The following is an 18,395-nucleotide window of genomic DNA, read 5'->3' on the forward strand; positions in this document are numbered from 1 at the left end:
CTTTTCCTGTTTGGAACCGGTCTGTTGTTCCATGTCCAGTTCCTAACTGTTGCTTACTGATCCTGCATACTAGGTTTCTCAAGAGGCAGGTCAGGATGGTCTGGTATTCCCATCTCTTTCTGAATTTTCCACAGTTTATTGGGATCCACACAGTCAAAGGCTTTGGCATAGTCAGTACAGCAGAAATAGATGTTTTCCTGGAACTCTCTTGCTTTCTCCATGATCCAGCAGATGTTGGCAATTTGATCTTTGGTTCCTCTGCCTTTTCTAAAACCAGCTTGAACATCAGGAAGTTCACGATTCACGTATTGCTGAAGCCTAGCTTGGAGAATTTTGAGCATTACTTTACTAGCATGTGAGATGAGTGCAATTGTGCAGTAGTTTGAGCATTCTTTGGCATTGCCTTTCTTTGGGATTGGAATGAAAACTGACCTTTTCCAGTCCTGTGGCCACTGCTGAGTTTTCCAAATTTGCTGGCATATTGAGTGCAGCACTTTCACAGCATCATCTTTCAGAATTTGAAATAGCTCTACTGGATTGCCATCACCTCCACTAGCTTTGTTCGTAGTGATGCTTCCTAAGGCCCACTTGACTTCACATTCCAGGATGTCTGGCTCTAGATGAGTGATCACATCATCGTGATGATCTGGGTCGTGAAGATCTTTTTTGTACAGTTCTTCTGTGTATTCTTGCCACCTCTTCTTAATATCTTCTACTTCTGTTAGGTCCATACCATTTCTGTCCTTTATCGAGCCCATCTTTGCATGAAATGTTCCCTTGATATCTCTAATTTTCTTGAAGAGATCTCTAGTCTTTCCCATTCTGTTGTTTTCCTCCATTTCTTTGCATTGATCGCTGAAGAAGCCTTTCTTACCTCTTCTTGGTCTTCTCTGGAACTCTGCATTCAGATGCTTATATCTTTCCTTTTCTCTTTTGCTTTTCGCTTCTCTTCTTTTCACAGCTATTTGTAAGGCCTCCCCAGACAGCCATTTTGCTTTTTTGCATTTCTTTTCCATGGGGATGGTCTTGATCCCTGTCTCCTGTACAATGTCACAAACCTCATTCTGTAGTTCATCAGGCACTCTGTCTATCAGATCTAGGCCCTTAAATCTATTTCTCACTCCCACTGTATAATCATAAGGGATTTCATTTAGGTCATACCTGAATGGTCTAGCGATTTTCCCTACTTTCTTCAATTTGAGTCTGAATTTGGTAATAAGGAGTTCATGATCTGAGCCACAGTCAGCTCCTGGTCTTGTTTTTGCTGACTGTATAGAGCTTCTCCATCTTTGGCTGCAAAGAATATAATCAATCTGATTTCGGTGTTGACCATCTGGTGATGTCCATGTGTAGAGTCTTCTCTTGTGTTGTTGGAAGAGGGTGTTTGCTATGACCAGTGCATTTTCTTAGCAAAACTCCATTAGTCTTTGCCCTGCTTCATTTCTCATTCCCAGGCCAAATTTGCCTGTTACTCCAGGTGTTTCTTGACTTCCTACTTTTGCCTTCCAGTCCCCTGTAATGAAAAGGACATCTTTTTTGGATGTTAGTTCTAAAAGGTCTTGTAGGTCTTCATAGAAGATGTTTAATTGTAATATTACCACTAGGTGGCACATACTTACTGATAAATTCTTAAAGATTCTCAGACACAGGATTAAAAATTTCTTTTTCGCTCTCCAAACTCACCAGGGTTTAATTTTGGAATATTTCGTGTCGGTTTTCCTTAAGAAATTTCCTTAACTTAGTTGATTAGTGCTGTGACAGCTTCCCAGGTCACTCAGTGGTAAAGAATCCTCTTACAGGATATGGGGGTTCAGTCTTTGGGTCAGGAGATCCCCTGGAGGACGGCGTGGCGACCCACTCTTATATTCTTTGCCCGGATAGTCCCATGGACAGAGGAGCCTGGCGGGCTACAGTGCATGAGGTCCAAAGGGTTGGACATGACTGAGCAACTGAGCAACTGAGCACCACACACGTGACAGCTTATAGGTGATTTTTTATTATCTATAAATTATTTTTTAACTCTTTTAAAAATTAATTTTTTGCTGCACTGGGTCTTCCTTGCTTTGCCCCGGCTTTCTATAGTTGTGGTGAGCAAAGGCTACTCTTCGTTGAGTTGTGGGCCTTCTCATTGAGGTGGCTTTTCTTTCTGTGGGGCACAGGCTCTAGGCGCAGGCTTCACTGGTTGTGGCGCACAGGCTCGGTAGTTGCCCTGTGTGGGGTTAGTTGCTCTGTGGCAAGTGGAATCCTCCCAAACCAGGGATTGAACCCATTTCCCCTACATTGGCAGGTGGATTCTTATCTACTGCACCCCCAGAAAGTTACCATGATATTGAAAGTCGCCGTCGTGTCCAACTCTTTGAGACCCCATGGACTATACAGTCCATGGAATTCTCTAGGCCAGAATACTCCAGGGAAGCCCAAGAATACTGGAGTGGGTAGCCCATCCCTTCTCCAGCAGATCTTCCAGACCCATAAATTAAACCAGGGTCTCCTGCATTGTAGGCAGATTCTTTACCAACTGAGCTATCAGGGAAGCACCACCAGGGAAGTCCTATAAATGTTGAACTTAGCATCTTTATAACATTTGAGAGGCAAACATGTTTTAAATCTGCAAATGTTATTATAGCTTAGATATTCTTAAATTAGTTTAAATTATCTAATGTTTTTTGAATTGTATCCGTCTGTCTTTTCTTTTTTCCTATGAAATAACTTAATAAATGAAATTTAGGTATTCTGTGTACAAAAATCTATTGTTTGATTTACAAAAATAGATTTTTGTTTGATTGTATTTTTTCACTACTTTTATGCCAAATAGTGTCCAGGACCACATGCAATTTAACACCTGTATTCTTTTTGGTGCTGAAATTTGCAAAAAGAAAATGATGGCATGCATTTTATAAATTGTAAATTTTTTAAGCATCATAAAAACCTTTTAGGGATAAGCTCTAAAAATAACATTGGCAAAATTACTAGGCCATATAATTTTTACAGTCATTTTTAACCTAAAGTTTCTTTTATTCCATTTTCCTTTTCAAATTAAATTTTCCAGCTGTTATTTTTTTTTTAATATTTTGGCTATGCTACATGGCATTTGGGATCTTGGTTCCCAAACCATGATCAAACCCATCCCCCCTGTTTTGGCAGCGTGGGGTCTTAACCACTGGACCACCAGGGAAGTCTCTGAAGATATATTTTTTTAAATTGAATATATATTTAGAAAAAGAACTGTATTCAAGTAGAATAACATGTATTGATCACTTATTATGCCAGAAAACTCTCTCATCTATTATTTCTTTAATACTTACTGAATTTAATACTTATTGTTTCCTTCAATACTTATGGTGATTGCATTAGCCACATTTTACAGGTGAAGAAATTGGGCACAGAAAGTTTCAAAAAATTGTATGAATATGCCAGCTATCTGCTATAACACCAAAACTAGATGTGAGTGGAATTAGTTTTACTACAGTAAGAAACTGTGCCTTTCAATTTTTATTATTACATTACCATTGCCTTGTTACTTAAAGAGGAGTCAAAATTATTCTTATAAAATGTAATAATATTCACTACTTTGTTACACTGGTGGTCTTAACTATCTGTTAACTAAGTCTGAGACAAATCATATTAAAATATCTTAGTGAATTGAGAATCTTACCCTTTTGGCTATTATATTAACATGCAAAATTTCTCCAACTTTGCTATATTCTAAAATAAACCAAAAAATAATAATCAAAGTCTAATGTATTATACTGTGGTGTTGGAGAAGACTCTTGAGAGTCCCTTGGACTGCAAGGAGATCCAACCAGTCCATTCTGAAGGAGATCAGCCCTGGGATTTCTTTGGAAGGAATGATGCTAAAGCTGAAACTCCAGTACTTTGGCCACCTCATGCGAAGAGTTGACTCATTGGAAAAGACTCTGATGCTGGGAGGGATAGGGGGCAGGAGGAGAAGGGGACGACCAAGGATGAGATGGCTGGATGGCATCACAGACTCGATGGACGAGAGTCTGAGTGAACTCCAGGAGATGGTGATGGACAGGGAGGCCTGGCATGCTGCGATCCATAGGGTCGCAAAGAGTCGGACACGACTGAGCGACTGAACTGAACTGAATGTATTGTACAGTGCTTAGTTTTAGTTCAAACTCAACAGCTGAACCTGTTAAAAAAATACACTTAAAGATGAATCTTACTATTTTTCTGTCTCTCTTTAGCCAGAAAAATGTAAGAAAAATAAGTGGTATAAGAGTGCCCTACAAGAAGCATACCTCCTCTTTGGATGTTCTCATGAGCAAAGGCTGGAAAGATGCTACCTATCAAAACAGGGTATGTGCGTTGTTTATTCTTCACCACCACAAAACAAGGATTTATTCAAGAGTGTCTTTCCAAAACATTTTTGCACATTTGAAAATCTCTCTTTCTGTTTCATAGGAAAATAGTATATCTTTGTCCAATGAAAATTTATTCTCATATGGATTAATAGTATTTATTTTTTGCCCTCTGACACTATTTTCCATGACTAAACATGCAATCCATTTTAAAAAATTGATTTCTGTTGGCGCATAGCTGCTTTACAATGTTGTTGTATTTTCTGCTGTGCAGCAGAGTGAATCAGCTGTATACATACATATATTCCTTCTTTTTCAGATTTCTTTCCCATTTAAGTCACCACAGAGGATGGTGAAGAGTTCCCTGTGTTAGGTTCTCATTGGTTGTCTATTTTATGCACAGTGTCAATAGTGTATATATGTCAGTCCCAATCTCCCAGTTCATCCCACCCCCAGCATCTCCCCTCGGTAACTATAAATTTGTTTTCTATGTCTGTAGCTTCTGTTTCTACTTTGCAAATAAGTTCATCTGTACCGTTTTTCTAAATTCCATGTAAAGTGGTATTATATCAATGTAATATTTGTTTTTCTCTTCTGACTTACTTCACTCTGTCTTATAATCTCTAGGTCCATCCATGTCTCTGCAAATGTCACTTTTTCATTCCTTTTTATGGCTGAGTAGTATTCTTTTGTCTCTTCTCTATGTATTCCTCTGTTGATGGACATTTAGGTTGTTTCCATGTCTTGGCTCATGTAAATAGTGCTGCAAAGAACACTGAGGCACATGCTTCTTTTCAGATTATAGTTTTCTCTAGATCTATGTCCAGGAATAGGATTGCTGGACCATATGGTAGCTCTATTTTTAGTTTTTTAAGGAGCCTCCATCCTGTTCTCCATAGTGGCTGCACCAGTTTACATTCCCACCAAAAGTATAGGAGGGTTCCCTTTTCTTTACAACCTTTCCAGCATTTATTATTTGTAAACTTTCTGATGATGGCCATTCTTACCAGTGTGAGGTGATAATTCATGCAATTTGATTTGCATTTCTCTAATAATTAGTTATGTTGAGCATCTTTTCATGTGTTGTTTGGCTATCTATATATCCTTTTGGAGTAGTGTCTATTTAGTGAGCACTCTATTTAAATGTAGGTGTTTTAATTAATGCTTTTGTCATCTATATTCTTAACCTTTCTACATAGATTCTCTTGTGTATTTCAAAGCATTTATTTCAAAATTAGAAGCTATGGCTTTAAAAATACATTCCCTGAGTGAAACTTTTATTTGGATATGCTATATTATTTTAGAACAAAGAATTTTTCAAAATGTTTAATTTTTTAAAAAATTCAAGGCAGAGATAAAAAGCTATCTTTAACTATTTTAATTAGGTAAAAAAGTATAATATTTCAAAGCATCCTCAAAGTTCTCTTGAATCATAAATATTGTGGTTTATGGGTACCTTTTTAAATGAATTCGTAGGGTTTGTAGCAGCTATAATACAGTTTTAACTCTAAAAAATTTAATAGTTGCATGGAAATGATTTTTCAATAAATAAATATATTAAAATTTTTTTCTGCTTAGTGATCATAAGGATATATATTTTTTTCTTACAAGGCACCTTCTGATTTTCTCCACCTTAAGTTCTAAAGCAGATTTTTCTAAGGGAGGATCTGGTCTTTTGTGCTTACTGAATTTTAAAGTAAGAGTGATATTTTTTCTCCTGTAGGAAAGTTTAAAACATATATAAACACATTTTATTTGAGAAAAAGTTTAAATATTAACCTAGCCACCTAAGTTTAGATTTTAAAGCACATAAATAGATTTGAAAAGAATGGAAAAAGAATGATAAGCAAACTCCTGTGGTCAAGACTTTTATTACCACAAATGTGATTTTATTCCTTAAGCTGAAAATATAATGTATCTGTTTATTAGCAATAAAGGTTGAACTCACTTTATTGTCACAAATACAATTTTGTGCTTTGCATGGGCCATACATTTCTCTGTGTAACCAGAATAAACTGAAATATTTAGTTTTTTTCAACATTAATATTTTGTGGTAATGTGGCGTCTTTTTCTTTTTGAAAGTTATATTGCAGCCATTCCACGCTAGCAGTAGCCTGGTCTCAGTAGGTTATTCTTCCTTTGCTGTTGCTGTGTGTGCCAGGGTGTTCATGTCTGCATCCTTTGGCATTCTTACGTGTCCAGAGACCTGGAACGGGGTTATTTCTGACTGATTTTGCAGCAACAAACCATTTTCTTTATGAAAGTCTGATGGTTTTCGCATGCAGAATTTGTATAATTCAGCCTGATTATAGAAAGCCATGTGCCTAAGGACTCTCATTTTGTGCCTGAAGTTTCCCAAATTGACGGGCATGAAGAGACTTCTAGGAGTTAAGTCTTTGTGTCACAGGCTCACTCACTTCATACTCCCTCTTTACTGCCTCCAAAAGAGAATTTAGTCCTGTGCCTGCTTAGCTTCTAGAGTGAATTCTAGGATGTATACAGCTTCTTATGGTATTCCAAGTAGGTTTGAGAGATAATTAACCATTATTCAAATATTTTACAGAAGGTCAGTTACTTAAAAGGTTAGTTGCTTAGAGGCAAACCATTTATTTCATTCCAGTAGCTGTGAGGATTTCTCTACTCCCAGTTATATTCCATTGTTTGTGTGTACCACAGTTTATTTATCCACTCACCCACGACTGAGCGACTAAACTGAACTGAACCAACCCATTGAAAACATCCTGGTTGCTTCCAGGTTTTCAGTTCAGTTCAGTCGCTCAGTCATGTCCGACTCTTTGCGACCCCATGAATCGCAGCACTCCAGGCCTCCCTGTCCATCACCAACTCCCAGAGTTTACCCAGACTCATGTCCATCGAGTCCGTGATGCCATCCAGCCATCTCATCCTCTGTCGTCCCCTTCTTCTCCTGCCCCCAGTGCCGCCCAGCATCAAGGTCTTTTCCAGTGAGTGAATTCTTCGCATGAGGTGGCCAAAGTATTTGAGTGTCAGCTTTAGCATCAGTCCTTCCAGTGAACACCCAGGACCTTTAGGATGGACTGGTTGTATCTCCTTGCAGTCCAAGGGACTCTCAAGAGTCTTCTCCAACACCACAGTTCAAAAGCATCAATTCTTTGGCACTCGGCTTTCTTTCTAACCCTAACTTCCCTCTCATATGGTTGTAAATAAAAATGTTAACATCTGTTATAATTCATGATGCATAACCACCTCTACTCATTTGGAACATTTTTATTTTCTACATGAAGCTCCTCTTTTATACTTTAAAAATATGATGTGGATATAGTTCAGAAGAGAAGTAAAGGTCCTTTTAATTGTCCAAATCTACATTTCCTGTTAACTGCTTTTCACTCTGTATGTCAGGGTTCTTACATACAGAGATTTCTGAAGGGAGGAAATTAAACCTTTCTCACTAGGGAGAATTCAACTCTTAGAAAATAGTAAATGCTGCTGAAGTTGAACACAGACATAGTGTTATTAACAGAGAAATCACTAGTGATTGTTATGTTTTAAAGTGTTGCATCAGCGTTTTCCTTTGACATTTGAATTAGAGTGGTTCTGTTGCATTGGGAGACAATTCTGCAACTTTTGAGTGTAAAAAGTACTTGAACAACAGTTTGGATGTTTCTGTTCCCAATTCATCTCCCTACTGGATGTTTTACTTAAGAATTGCTTACGTTTTGAGAAGAAACGTCAATTCTATTCTATCATCATTAACTCTCAATATATGATCAGGGTCTTTTGGATCCAGTTTTAGTCTTTTTGTGCAGTTTTAGCTATTTGTACAGATTAGCATTTCATTGTGATTTTTATTATTGTCAGAGGGCTTCAGAAGAACAGGGAAATTTTTTTTTTATTCAACAAAGCATGTTCTATATTGTAACTACTACCAGGTCTCACTGGGCCCTTAAATCTGAAATGCATTGTGGAATTTCAACCATCTTATTTTTCCCTTTCGAAATATTTTGCTATTTTATCATTGCTCATCAATTATTCCCAACTGTTTGAAAGACAAATAATTATTTAAATGGAAGAATGATGAAATTACTTGAAAAGATGAGACAATAGTGAAATATATTACTGACAAACTATTTTTCCTAGTATTACAAGGGTTAAGATCTCTCCCTCACTCTCTAACACACACACACACACACACACACACATACACACACACACACACATCAATTAGCTAAAATGGAAGAGAACATTGTTATCTAAAATCTACCAGACATTGTTTTAGGAACGTTATTTTATATAGATTATAGTATTTAAATCACAGTATACCAATATATTACTCCTGCTTCATCAGTTAAGAAACTAAAGATCTGAGTGACAGTGTGTAGTGTTTTATATTTTACATTGTCTAGTATAGTGACTTATGCCATGTAAATATTCTGTGTGTTTCAGTTAATTATATTAATTTGTTTGGGTACAATGTATATTTCAGATCCATATACTATTTTGCATAAAATCCGTATACTTTTATTAAATGTAAAAAAACTGAGCACCTGCTGCATTGAAAAATGGTCCCTGCCTCAAGGCATATCCTGGTCTTGCAGAGTGCTTAGATATGTATCGAAGAAGCTGCAAGACAAGGAAAAAAGTTCTGTGACCTAAGATGACTATGAATTTGCAAAAGAGTTGGGTATTTTTCCTAGCTGAAGAATCATCTGTGGTGGTGGGTCATCTTGTACGTTCATCAGGAAGGAAACATATACTCCAGAACGGGTTATTTCAAGCACCAGCTGAACATAGGAAAAAGGGAAATTTACACCTGGCAGCCAGTTATAGGTATAAATATAATAACCTACTCCTCTAGTTTTCTGTTTTGTGAAAATAATTTTTTACTGCAAAATTTGCTCTTAGAAGGCAAGCATTTATTTACTCTTATCCTGTTTGTTTTACATGCTCATTGTGATTATATTCCCATACTGATAAATCTCTTTCGTTCCTTATTTAATTTTAATTTTAATTGAAGGATAACTGCTTTACTGCTAGTGTTATGTTGGTTTCTACCGTGCAGCAACGTGAACCAGCTGTGTGTGTGTGCTTAGTCACTCAGTCATATTTGACTGTTTGCAACTTCATGGTCTGTAGCCTGCCAGGCTCCTCTGTTCCTGGTATTCTTCAGGCAAGAATACTGGGGTGGGTAGCCATTCCTTTCTCTAGGATGTTTTCCTGACCCAGGGATCGAACCCAGGTCTCCTGCATTTCAGGAGGATTCTTTACTGCTTGAGGCACCAGGGAGGCTCTTAGTTCAGTTCAGTTCTATGTATACACATATCCCCTCCCTTTTGAACCTCCCTCTTGAGCCTCCCTCCCACCCCACCTTCTCACCTTTCTAGGTCTTAACAGATCACCAGGCTGAGCTCCCTGTGTCATATAGCACCTTCTCACTGGCTGTGTATTTACCTGTGGTAAAGTATATATTTCAAAGCTACTCTCTCATCTTATCCTTGCCTTCTGCCACCGTGTCTACAAGTCTGTCTCTACATCTCTGTCTCTATTCCTGCCCTGCAAATAGGTTAATCAGTACCATTTTTCTAGATTTCATATGTATGAATTAATATATGACAATTGTTTTTCTCTTTCTGACTTATTTCACACTGTAAAATGGGCTGTAAGTTCATCCACGTCAATTCAACTGAATCAAATTCATTCCTTTTTATGGCTGAGTAATATTCCACTGTATATATGTACCACAATTTCTTTATCCATTCATCTGTTAATGGACATCTAGATTGCTTCCATGTCCTGTCTATTGTTGGTAGTGCTGCAATGAACATTGGTACAAGTGCCTTTTTGAATTATTATTTTCTCAGGGTATATGCCGAGTAGTGGGATTGCTGCGTCATATTGTTGTTGTTGTTGTTGTTGTTGTTCAGGCACTAAGTCCTATTTGACTCTTTGCGACCCCATCGACCACACCACACCAAGCTTCCTTGTCCTTCACTCAGAGCTTGCTCAAACTCATGGCCATTGAGTCGGTGGTGCCATCCAACCATCTCATCTTCTGTTGCCCCCTTTTCCTCCTGCCCTCAATCTTTCCTAGCATCAGGGTCTTCACATCAGTTGACCAAAGTATTAGAGGTTCAGCTTCAGCATACATCCTTCCAATGAATATTCAGGGTTGATTTCTTTTAGGATTGACTGGTTTGTTCTCTTTGAGGTCCATGGGATTCTCATGAGTCTTCTCTAGCACCACAATTCAAAAGCATTATTTCTTGATGCTCAGCCTTTTTTTATGGTCCAGCTGTCACATTGATACATGACTACTGAAACAAACATATCTTTGACTGTACGGACCTTTGGTAGCAAAGTGATGTCTCTGCTTTTAATACACTGTCTAGGTTTGTCATAGCTTTTCTTCCAAGAAGCAAGTGTCTTTTAATTTCAAAGGTCATATGGTAGCTTCATTCCTAGTTTTCTAAGGAATTTCCATAGTGTTCTCCATAATGGCTGTATCAATTTACATTCCCACCAACAGTGCAAGAAGGTTCTCTTTTCTCCACGTCCTCTCCAGTATTTATTGTTTGTTAGCCATCTGTATGTCTTTTTTGGAGAAATGTCGGTTGAAGTCTTCTGCACATTTTTTGATTGGGTTATTTGATTTTCTGATATTGAGCTGCATGAGCTGCTTGTATATTCTGGAATTTGATCCTTTGTCAGTTGCTTCTTTTGCAGTTATTTTCTCCCATTCTGAGGGTTGTCTTTTCATCTTGTTTATAGCTTCTTTACTGTGCAAAAGCTTTTAAGTTTAATTAGGTCCCATTTGTTTATTTCTGTTTTTATTTCCATTATTCTTGGAGGTGAGTCAAAGAGGATCTTTCTGTGATTTATGTCAAAAAGTGTTCTGCCTATGTTTTCTTTTTAAAAGTCTTATAGTTTGCGCTTACATTAGGGTCTTTAATCCATTTTGAGTTTATTTTTGTGTATGGTGTTATGAAGTTTTCTAATTTCATTCTTCTACACGTAGCTATCCAGGTTTCCCAGCACCACTTATTGAAAAAGCTATCTTTCCATTGTATATTCTTGACTGCTTTGTCAAAGATAAGGTGCCCATAGGTGTGTGTGTTTTATTCTAGGCTTTCTGTCTTCTTCCAGTGATCCATATTTCTGTTTTTGGCCAGTACCATACTATCTTGATTACTATAGCTTTGTTGTGCAGTCTGAAATCAGGAACATTGATTCCTGCAGCTCCATTTTTCTTTCTCAAGATTGCTTTGGCTATTTGGGGTCTTTTGTGTTCTCATACAAATTGTGAAATATTTTATTCTAGTTCTGTGAAAAATGCCATTGGTAATTTGATAGGGGTTGTATTGATTTTGTAGATTGCTTTGGCTAGTATAGTTATTTTCACAATGTTGATTCTTCCAATCCTAGAATGTGATATATCTCTCCATCTGTTTGTGTCATCTTTAATTTCTTTCATCAGTATCATAGTTTTCTGTATACAGGTCTTTTACAGGTTTTTATCCTAGGAATAAACCTACCTAAGGAGAGAAATTAAGGAAATGATCCCATTCACCATTGCAACAAACAGAATAAAATACCTAGGAATACTTCTTTAAATTTCAAAGGTCATATAGTAACTTCATTCTTAGTTTTCTAAGGAATTTCCATACTGTTCTCCATAGTGGCTGTATCAATTTACATTCCCACCAACAGTGCAAGAAGGTTCTCTTTTCTCCACATCCTCTGCAGCATTTATTATTTGTAGATTTTTTGATGATTACCATTCTGACCAATGTGAGGTGATACCTCATCATAGTTTTGATTTGCATTTCTCTCATGATGAGTGATGTAGAGCATTTTTTCATGTGTCTTTTAGCCATCTGTCTGTCTTTTTTGGAGAAATGTCAGTTTAGGTCTTCTGCCCATTTTTTGACTGGGTTGCTTGCTTTTCTGATATTGAACTACTTGTGTATACTGGAGATCGTTCTTTCATCAGTTGGAATATTCCTGGGTATTTTATTCTGTTTGTTGCAATGATGAATGGGATTGTTTCCTTAATTTCTCTTTCTGATTTTTCATTATTAGTGTATAGGAATGCAAACAATTTCTGTGTATTAATTTTGTATCCTGAGACTTTACTAAATTCACTGATTAGCTCTAGTAATTTTCTGGTGGCAACTTTAGGATTTTCTGTATACATACATTATCTTGTCATCTGTAGACAGAGTTTTACTTCTTTTCCAATCTGTATTCCTTTTATTTGTTTTTCTTTTTTTTTGTTTGTTTGTTTATTTAATTAGTTTTTTTATTTTATTTTTTATTTTTTATTTTTTTTTAAATTTAAAAATCTTTAATTCTTACATGCGTTCCCAAACATGAACCCCCCTCCCACCTCCCTCCCCCTTCTTCTCTGATTGCCGTGACTAGGACTTCCAAAACTATGTTGAATAACAGTGGTGAGAGTGTGCCCTCTTACCTTGTTCCTGATCTTAGAGGAAATGCTTTCAGTTTTTCACCATTGGAATAATGCTTGCTGTGTGTTTGTTGTACGTGGCCCTTGTTATGTTGAGGTAGGTTCCTTCCCTGTTCATTTTCTGGAGAGATTTATTTTTTTTTTAACATAAATGGGTATTGAATTTTGTTGAAAGATTTTTCTAAATCTATTAAGATTATCATGTGATTTTTATCTTTTATCAGAAGCCTTTTATCTTTCAAATTGTTAATATGGTATATCCCACTGATTTACATATATTGAAGTATCCTTGCATCCCTTGGATAAACCCCACTTGATCATGGTGTATGATCCTTTTAACATGTTGTTAGATTCTTTTTGCTAGTATATTTTTGCGGATTTTTAGATCTATATTCATTAGTGATATTGGCCTGAAGTTTTCTTTTTTTGTGATTTCCATGTCTGGTTTTGGTACCAGGGTGATGGTGGCCTTGTAAAATGAGTTTGGGAGTGTTCCCTCTGCAGTTTTTGGGAAGAATTTGAACAGGATAGAATTCACCTGTGAAGCCTTCTGGTGCTGGTCTTTTGTTTGTTGGAAGATTTTTGATCAATTTCATTTTCAGTGCTTGTCATAGTTTTTGTCATCTCATGCTTTTTTTTTTTTTTTTTTGATGGGTGGATCTATGTTCGTTTCTTACTAATTGTTTGGCCTGAGGTTTCCAGCAGTGGAGTTTGTGGGCACTGGGGTGAAGTGGGGTCTTGGTGTTGAGATGTGGACCTCTGGGATACCTCATCCTGATTAATATTCCCTGAGGCCTGATACTCTGGGTTAGTCTAGCAGTTTGAAATCAGTGCTCCCACCACAGGAGCTCAGGCTTGTTTCCTGGCCTGTGAGCTACGATACTGCAAGATGCAGGGTGCATCAAAAAAAAAAAAAAAAAAATGAAAAATAAAGGAGCAGATCAATAAAAAAAAAAAAAAAAAAAAAAAAAAAAAAAAAAAAAAAAAAAAAAAAAAAAAAAAAAAAAAAAAAAATGAAAAATAAAGGAGCAGATCAATAACAGAGAATAAAATACAAAATAAATTTAAAATACTAACAGATATGTTAGAAAAGATATAAATCTATATGAAACAGGCTCTGGAGGGTAAAAGCAAACTTCAGTAGCAAAGAAGAAAAAAATAATAAAAAATAAAAAGAAGCAGAACAATAACAGAGAATAAAAATAAAAACGATTTAGAAAACTAACAGATATATCAGAAAAAATAAGAGTATATATGAAACAACCCCTAGAGGGTAAAACAAGACACCAATGGCAAACAGAGAAAAAAAAAGTGTGTGTGTGTGTGTGTATATATATATATGTTTATGTTTATGTGTATATATATAGTATATATGTTTCAGTTCAGTTCAGTCGCTTAGTCGTGTCTGACTCTTTGCGACCCCATGAATCGCAGCACGCAAGGACCCCCTGTCCATCACCAACTCCCAGAGTTCACTCAGACTCACGTCCATCAAGTCCGTGATGCCATCCAGCCATCTCATCCTCTGTCGTCCCCTTCTCCTCCTGCCCTCAATCCCTCCCAGCATCAGAGTCTTTTCCAATGAGTCAACTCTTCGCATGAGGTGGCCAAAGTACTGGAGTTTCAGCTTTAGCATCATTCCTTCCAAAGAAATCCCAGGGCTGATCTCCTTCAGAATGGACTGGTTGGATCTCCTTGCAGTCCAAGGGACTCTCAAGAGTCTTCTCCAACACCACAGTTCAAACACATCAATTCTTTGCACTCAACTTTCTTCACAGCCCAACCCTCACATCCATACATGACCACTGGAAAAACTATAGCCTTGACTACATGGACCTTAGTTGGCAAAGTAATGTCTCGGCTTTTGAATATGCTGTCTAGGTTGGTCATAACTTTTCTTCTGAGGAGTAAGCGTCTTTTAATTTCATGGCCGCCATCACCATCTGCAGTGATTTTGGAGCCCCCAAAAATAAAGTCTGACACTGTTTCCACTGTTTCCCCATCTATTTCTTATGAAGTGATGGGACCAGATGCCATGATCTTCGTTTTCTGAATGTTGAGCTTTAAGCCAACTTTTTCACTCTCCTCTTTCACTTTCATCAAGAGGCTTTTGAGTTCCTCTTCACTTTCTGCCATAAGGGTGGTGTCTTCTGCATATCTGAGGTTATTGATATTTCTCCCAGCAATCTTGATTCCCGCTTGTGTTTCTTCCACTCCAGCATTTCTGATGATGTACTCTGCATATAAGTTAAATAAGCAGGGTGACAATATACCCCCTTGACGTACTCCTTTTCCTATCTGGAACCAGTCTGTTGTTCCATGTCCAGTTCTAACTGTTGCTTCCTGACCTGCATACAGATTTCTCAAGAGGCAGGTCAGGTGGTCTGGTATTCCCATCTCTTTCAGAATTTTCCACAGTTTATTGTGATCCACACAGTCAAAGGCTTTGGCATAGTCAATAAAGCAGAAATAGATGTTTTTCTGGAACTCTCTTGCTTTTTCCATGATCCAGCAGATGTTGGCAATTTGATCTTTGGTTCCTCTGCCTTTTCTAAAACCAGCTTGAACATCAGGAAGTTCACGATTCACGTATTGCTGAAGCCTGGCTTGGAGAATTTTGAGCATTACTTTACTAGCATGTGAGATGAGTGCAATTGTGCAATAGTTTGAGCATTCTTTGGCATTGCCTTTCTTTGGGATTGGAATGAAAACTGACCTTTTCCAGTCCTGTGGCCACTGCTGAGTTTTCCAAATTTGCTGGCATATTGAGTGCAGCACTTTCACAGCATCATCTTTCAGAATTTGAAATAGCTCAACTGGAATTCCATCACCTCCACTAGCTTTGTTCATAGTGATGCTTCCTTAGGCCCACTTGACTTCACATTCCAGGATGTCTGGCTCTAGATGAGTGATCACACCATCGTGATGATCTGGGTCATGAAGATCTTTTTTGTACAATTCCTCTGTATATTCTTGTTACCTCTTCTTAATGTCTTCTGCTTCTATTAGGTCCATACCATTTCTGTCCTTTATCGAGCCCATCTTTGCATGAAATGTTCCCTTGGTATCTCTAATTTTCTTGAAGAGATCTCTAGTCTTTCCCATTCTGTTGTTTTCCTCCATTTCTTTGCAATGATCACTGAAGAAGGCTTTCTTATCTCTTCTTGCTCTTCTCTGGAACTCTGCATTCAGATGCTTATATCTTTCCTTTTCTCCTTTGTTTTTCACCTCTCTTCTTTTCACAGCTATTTGTAAGGCCTCCCCAGACAGACATTTTGCTTTTTTGCATTTCTTTTCCATGGGGATGGTCTTGATCCCTGTCTCCTGTACAGTGTCAGGAACCTCATTCCATAGTTCATCAGGCACTCTATCTATCAGATCTAGGCCCTTAAATCTATTTCTCACTTCCACTGTATAATCATAGGGATTTGATTTAGGTCGTACATGAATGGTCTAGTGGTTTTCCCTACTTTCTTCAATTTAATCTGAATTTGGTAATAAGGAGTTCATGATCTGAGCCACAGTCAGCTCCTGGTCTTGTTTTTGCTGACTGTATAGAGCTTCTCCATCTTTGGCTGCAAAGAATATAATCAATCTGATTTCGGTGTTGACCATCTGGTGATGTCCATGTGTAGAGTCTTCTCTTGTGTTGTTGGAAGAGGGTGTTTGCTACGACCAGTGCATTTTCTTGGCAAAACTCTATTAGTCTTTGCCCTGCTTCATTTCTCATTCCCAGGCCAAATTTGCCTGTTACTCCAGGTGTTTCTTGACTTCCTACTTTTGCCTTCCAGTCCCCTGTAATGAAAAGGACATCTTTTTTGGGTGTTAGTTCTAGAACGTCTTTTAGGTCTTCATAGAACCGTTTAACTTCAGCTTCTTCAGCATTGCTGGTTGGGGCATAGACTTGGATTACTGTGATATTGAATGGTTTGCCTTGGAGATGAACAGAGATCATTCTGTCGTTTTTGTGATTGCATCCAAGTACTGCATTTTGGACTCTTTTGTTGACCATGATGGCTACTCCATTTCTTCTGAGGGATTCCTGCCCGCAGTAGTAGATATAATGGTCATCTGAGTTAAATTCACCCATTCCAATCCATTTTAGTTTGCTGATTCCTAGAATGTCAATGTTCACCCTTGCCATCTCTTGTTTGACCACTTCCAATTTGCCTTGATTCATGGACCTGACATTCCAGGTTTTATGCAATATTGCTCTTTACAGCATTGGACCTTGCTTCTATCACCAGTCACATCCACAGCTGGGTATTGTTTTTGCTTTGGCTGCATCCCTTTGTTCTTTCTGGAGTTATTTCTCCACTGATCTCCAGTAGCGTGTTTGGCACCTACTGACCTGGGGAGTTCCTCTTTCAGTATCCTATCATTTTGCCTTTTCATTTTTCATTACCACAGTATTAAGGTTTCTAAAACAGATCTATGGATAAATATTTACATAGAATCTATTCAATTATGGAATTCCAGATTGAACATTTTAAAAAAAAAGATGAGTTGTGCCAATGATTTTTACTAATACACACACATACATGTTTTGCACATATCAAAATGATCTTTAAATAATTTTCTATACAGTTGACCCTTGAACGACATGAGTTGAAACTCAGCTGGTTCACCAATACACAGATTTCAGTGAATTCACTTAATAAATATATGAAAAATGTGGTGAGATTGGTGACAATTTCAAAAAATTTACAGATGAACTGCATAACCTAAAAAAATTTGAGAAAAGTGTATATCATAAGTGATTAAATTATATGTAGATAGCAGGCTATTTTAATCATTTACTACCATGAAATACACACAAATATATTATAAAGATTAAAACTTATTAAAATGTACATAGACACAGATTGTATATGGTGCCATTTGTAGCCAGATGTAATGTAAACAAACATAAAAACGCAGTATTAAACCATGATTGCATACAGGTAAGTGTTGTGCACACATAGTGCTATGTTAATACTTTCCCAGCTACCTCCTGCTGCTGTCACAGTGAGCACAGATGTAGTGCACACCTGTGCAAATGCTGTGACATGGGTCACCTCTGCACGAGCACTTCATCTCTCCGCTAAAGTTCCGTATCACAGTGGAAAGTGTTGTCTTGCAGTTCTCACATATTTTCCATGCAATACCATAAGCCCTGAACAATACCATAGAACCCACGAAGTGCCACTAATGATGCTGAAAGTGCACCCAGGAAATAAGTCATGACGTTCCAAGGAAAAACAGAATTACTTGATATGGACTATAGACTGAGGTCTGCAACTGAAGTTGCCACCATTTCAAGATGGAAGAATCCAACCATGGTAAAAAAGTGAAACAAAAGGAAATTTGTGAAGCTATCACTTTGGCTATACTGCTGCTGCTGCTGCTAAGTCACTTCAGTCGTGTCTGACTCTGTGCGACCCCATAGACGGCAACCCACCAGGCTCCTCCGTCCATGGGATTCTCCAGGCAAGAGTGCTGGAGTGGAGCGCCATTGCTACACTAGCATGCACCAAAACCTTTCACTTTAGTGCAATGCCCTTTTTACCTTGCATTGAAATTGCAGCCTGAATGTGAGTACAGATTTGCTATCAAAAAGGCATACCTTAGACTCTAGTATGATTCAA

General features: G+C 37.6%; 1 protein-coding gene across 1 annotated transcript in view; it reads left to right on the forward strand.

The window, feature by feature from the left end:
- The window catches only part of ZCWPW2 (zinc finger CW-type and PWWP domain containing 2), a 148,999-nt gene that overhangs the window by 94,053 nt on the left and 36,551 nt on the right, over positions 1-18,395 (forward strand). Inside the window, exon 5 of the mRNA XM_018066626.1 lies at positions 4,212-4,323. Within this exon, the coding sequence (XP_017922115.1) occupies positions 4,212-4,323 (112 nt within the window). The remainder of the gene's footprint in view (positions 1-4,211; positions 4,324-18,395) is intronic.

Source organism: Capra hircus, chromosome 22, assembly GCF_001704415.2.
Source record: "Capra hircus breed San Clemente chromosome 22, ASM170441v1, whole genome shotgun sequence".
Classification (NCBI taxonomy): domain Eukaryota; kingdom Metazoa; phylum Chordata; class Mammalia; order Artiodactyla; family Bovidae; genus Capra; species Capra hircus.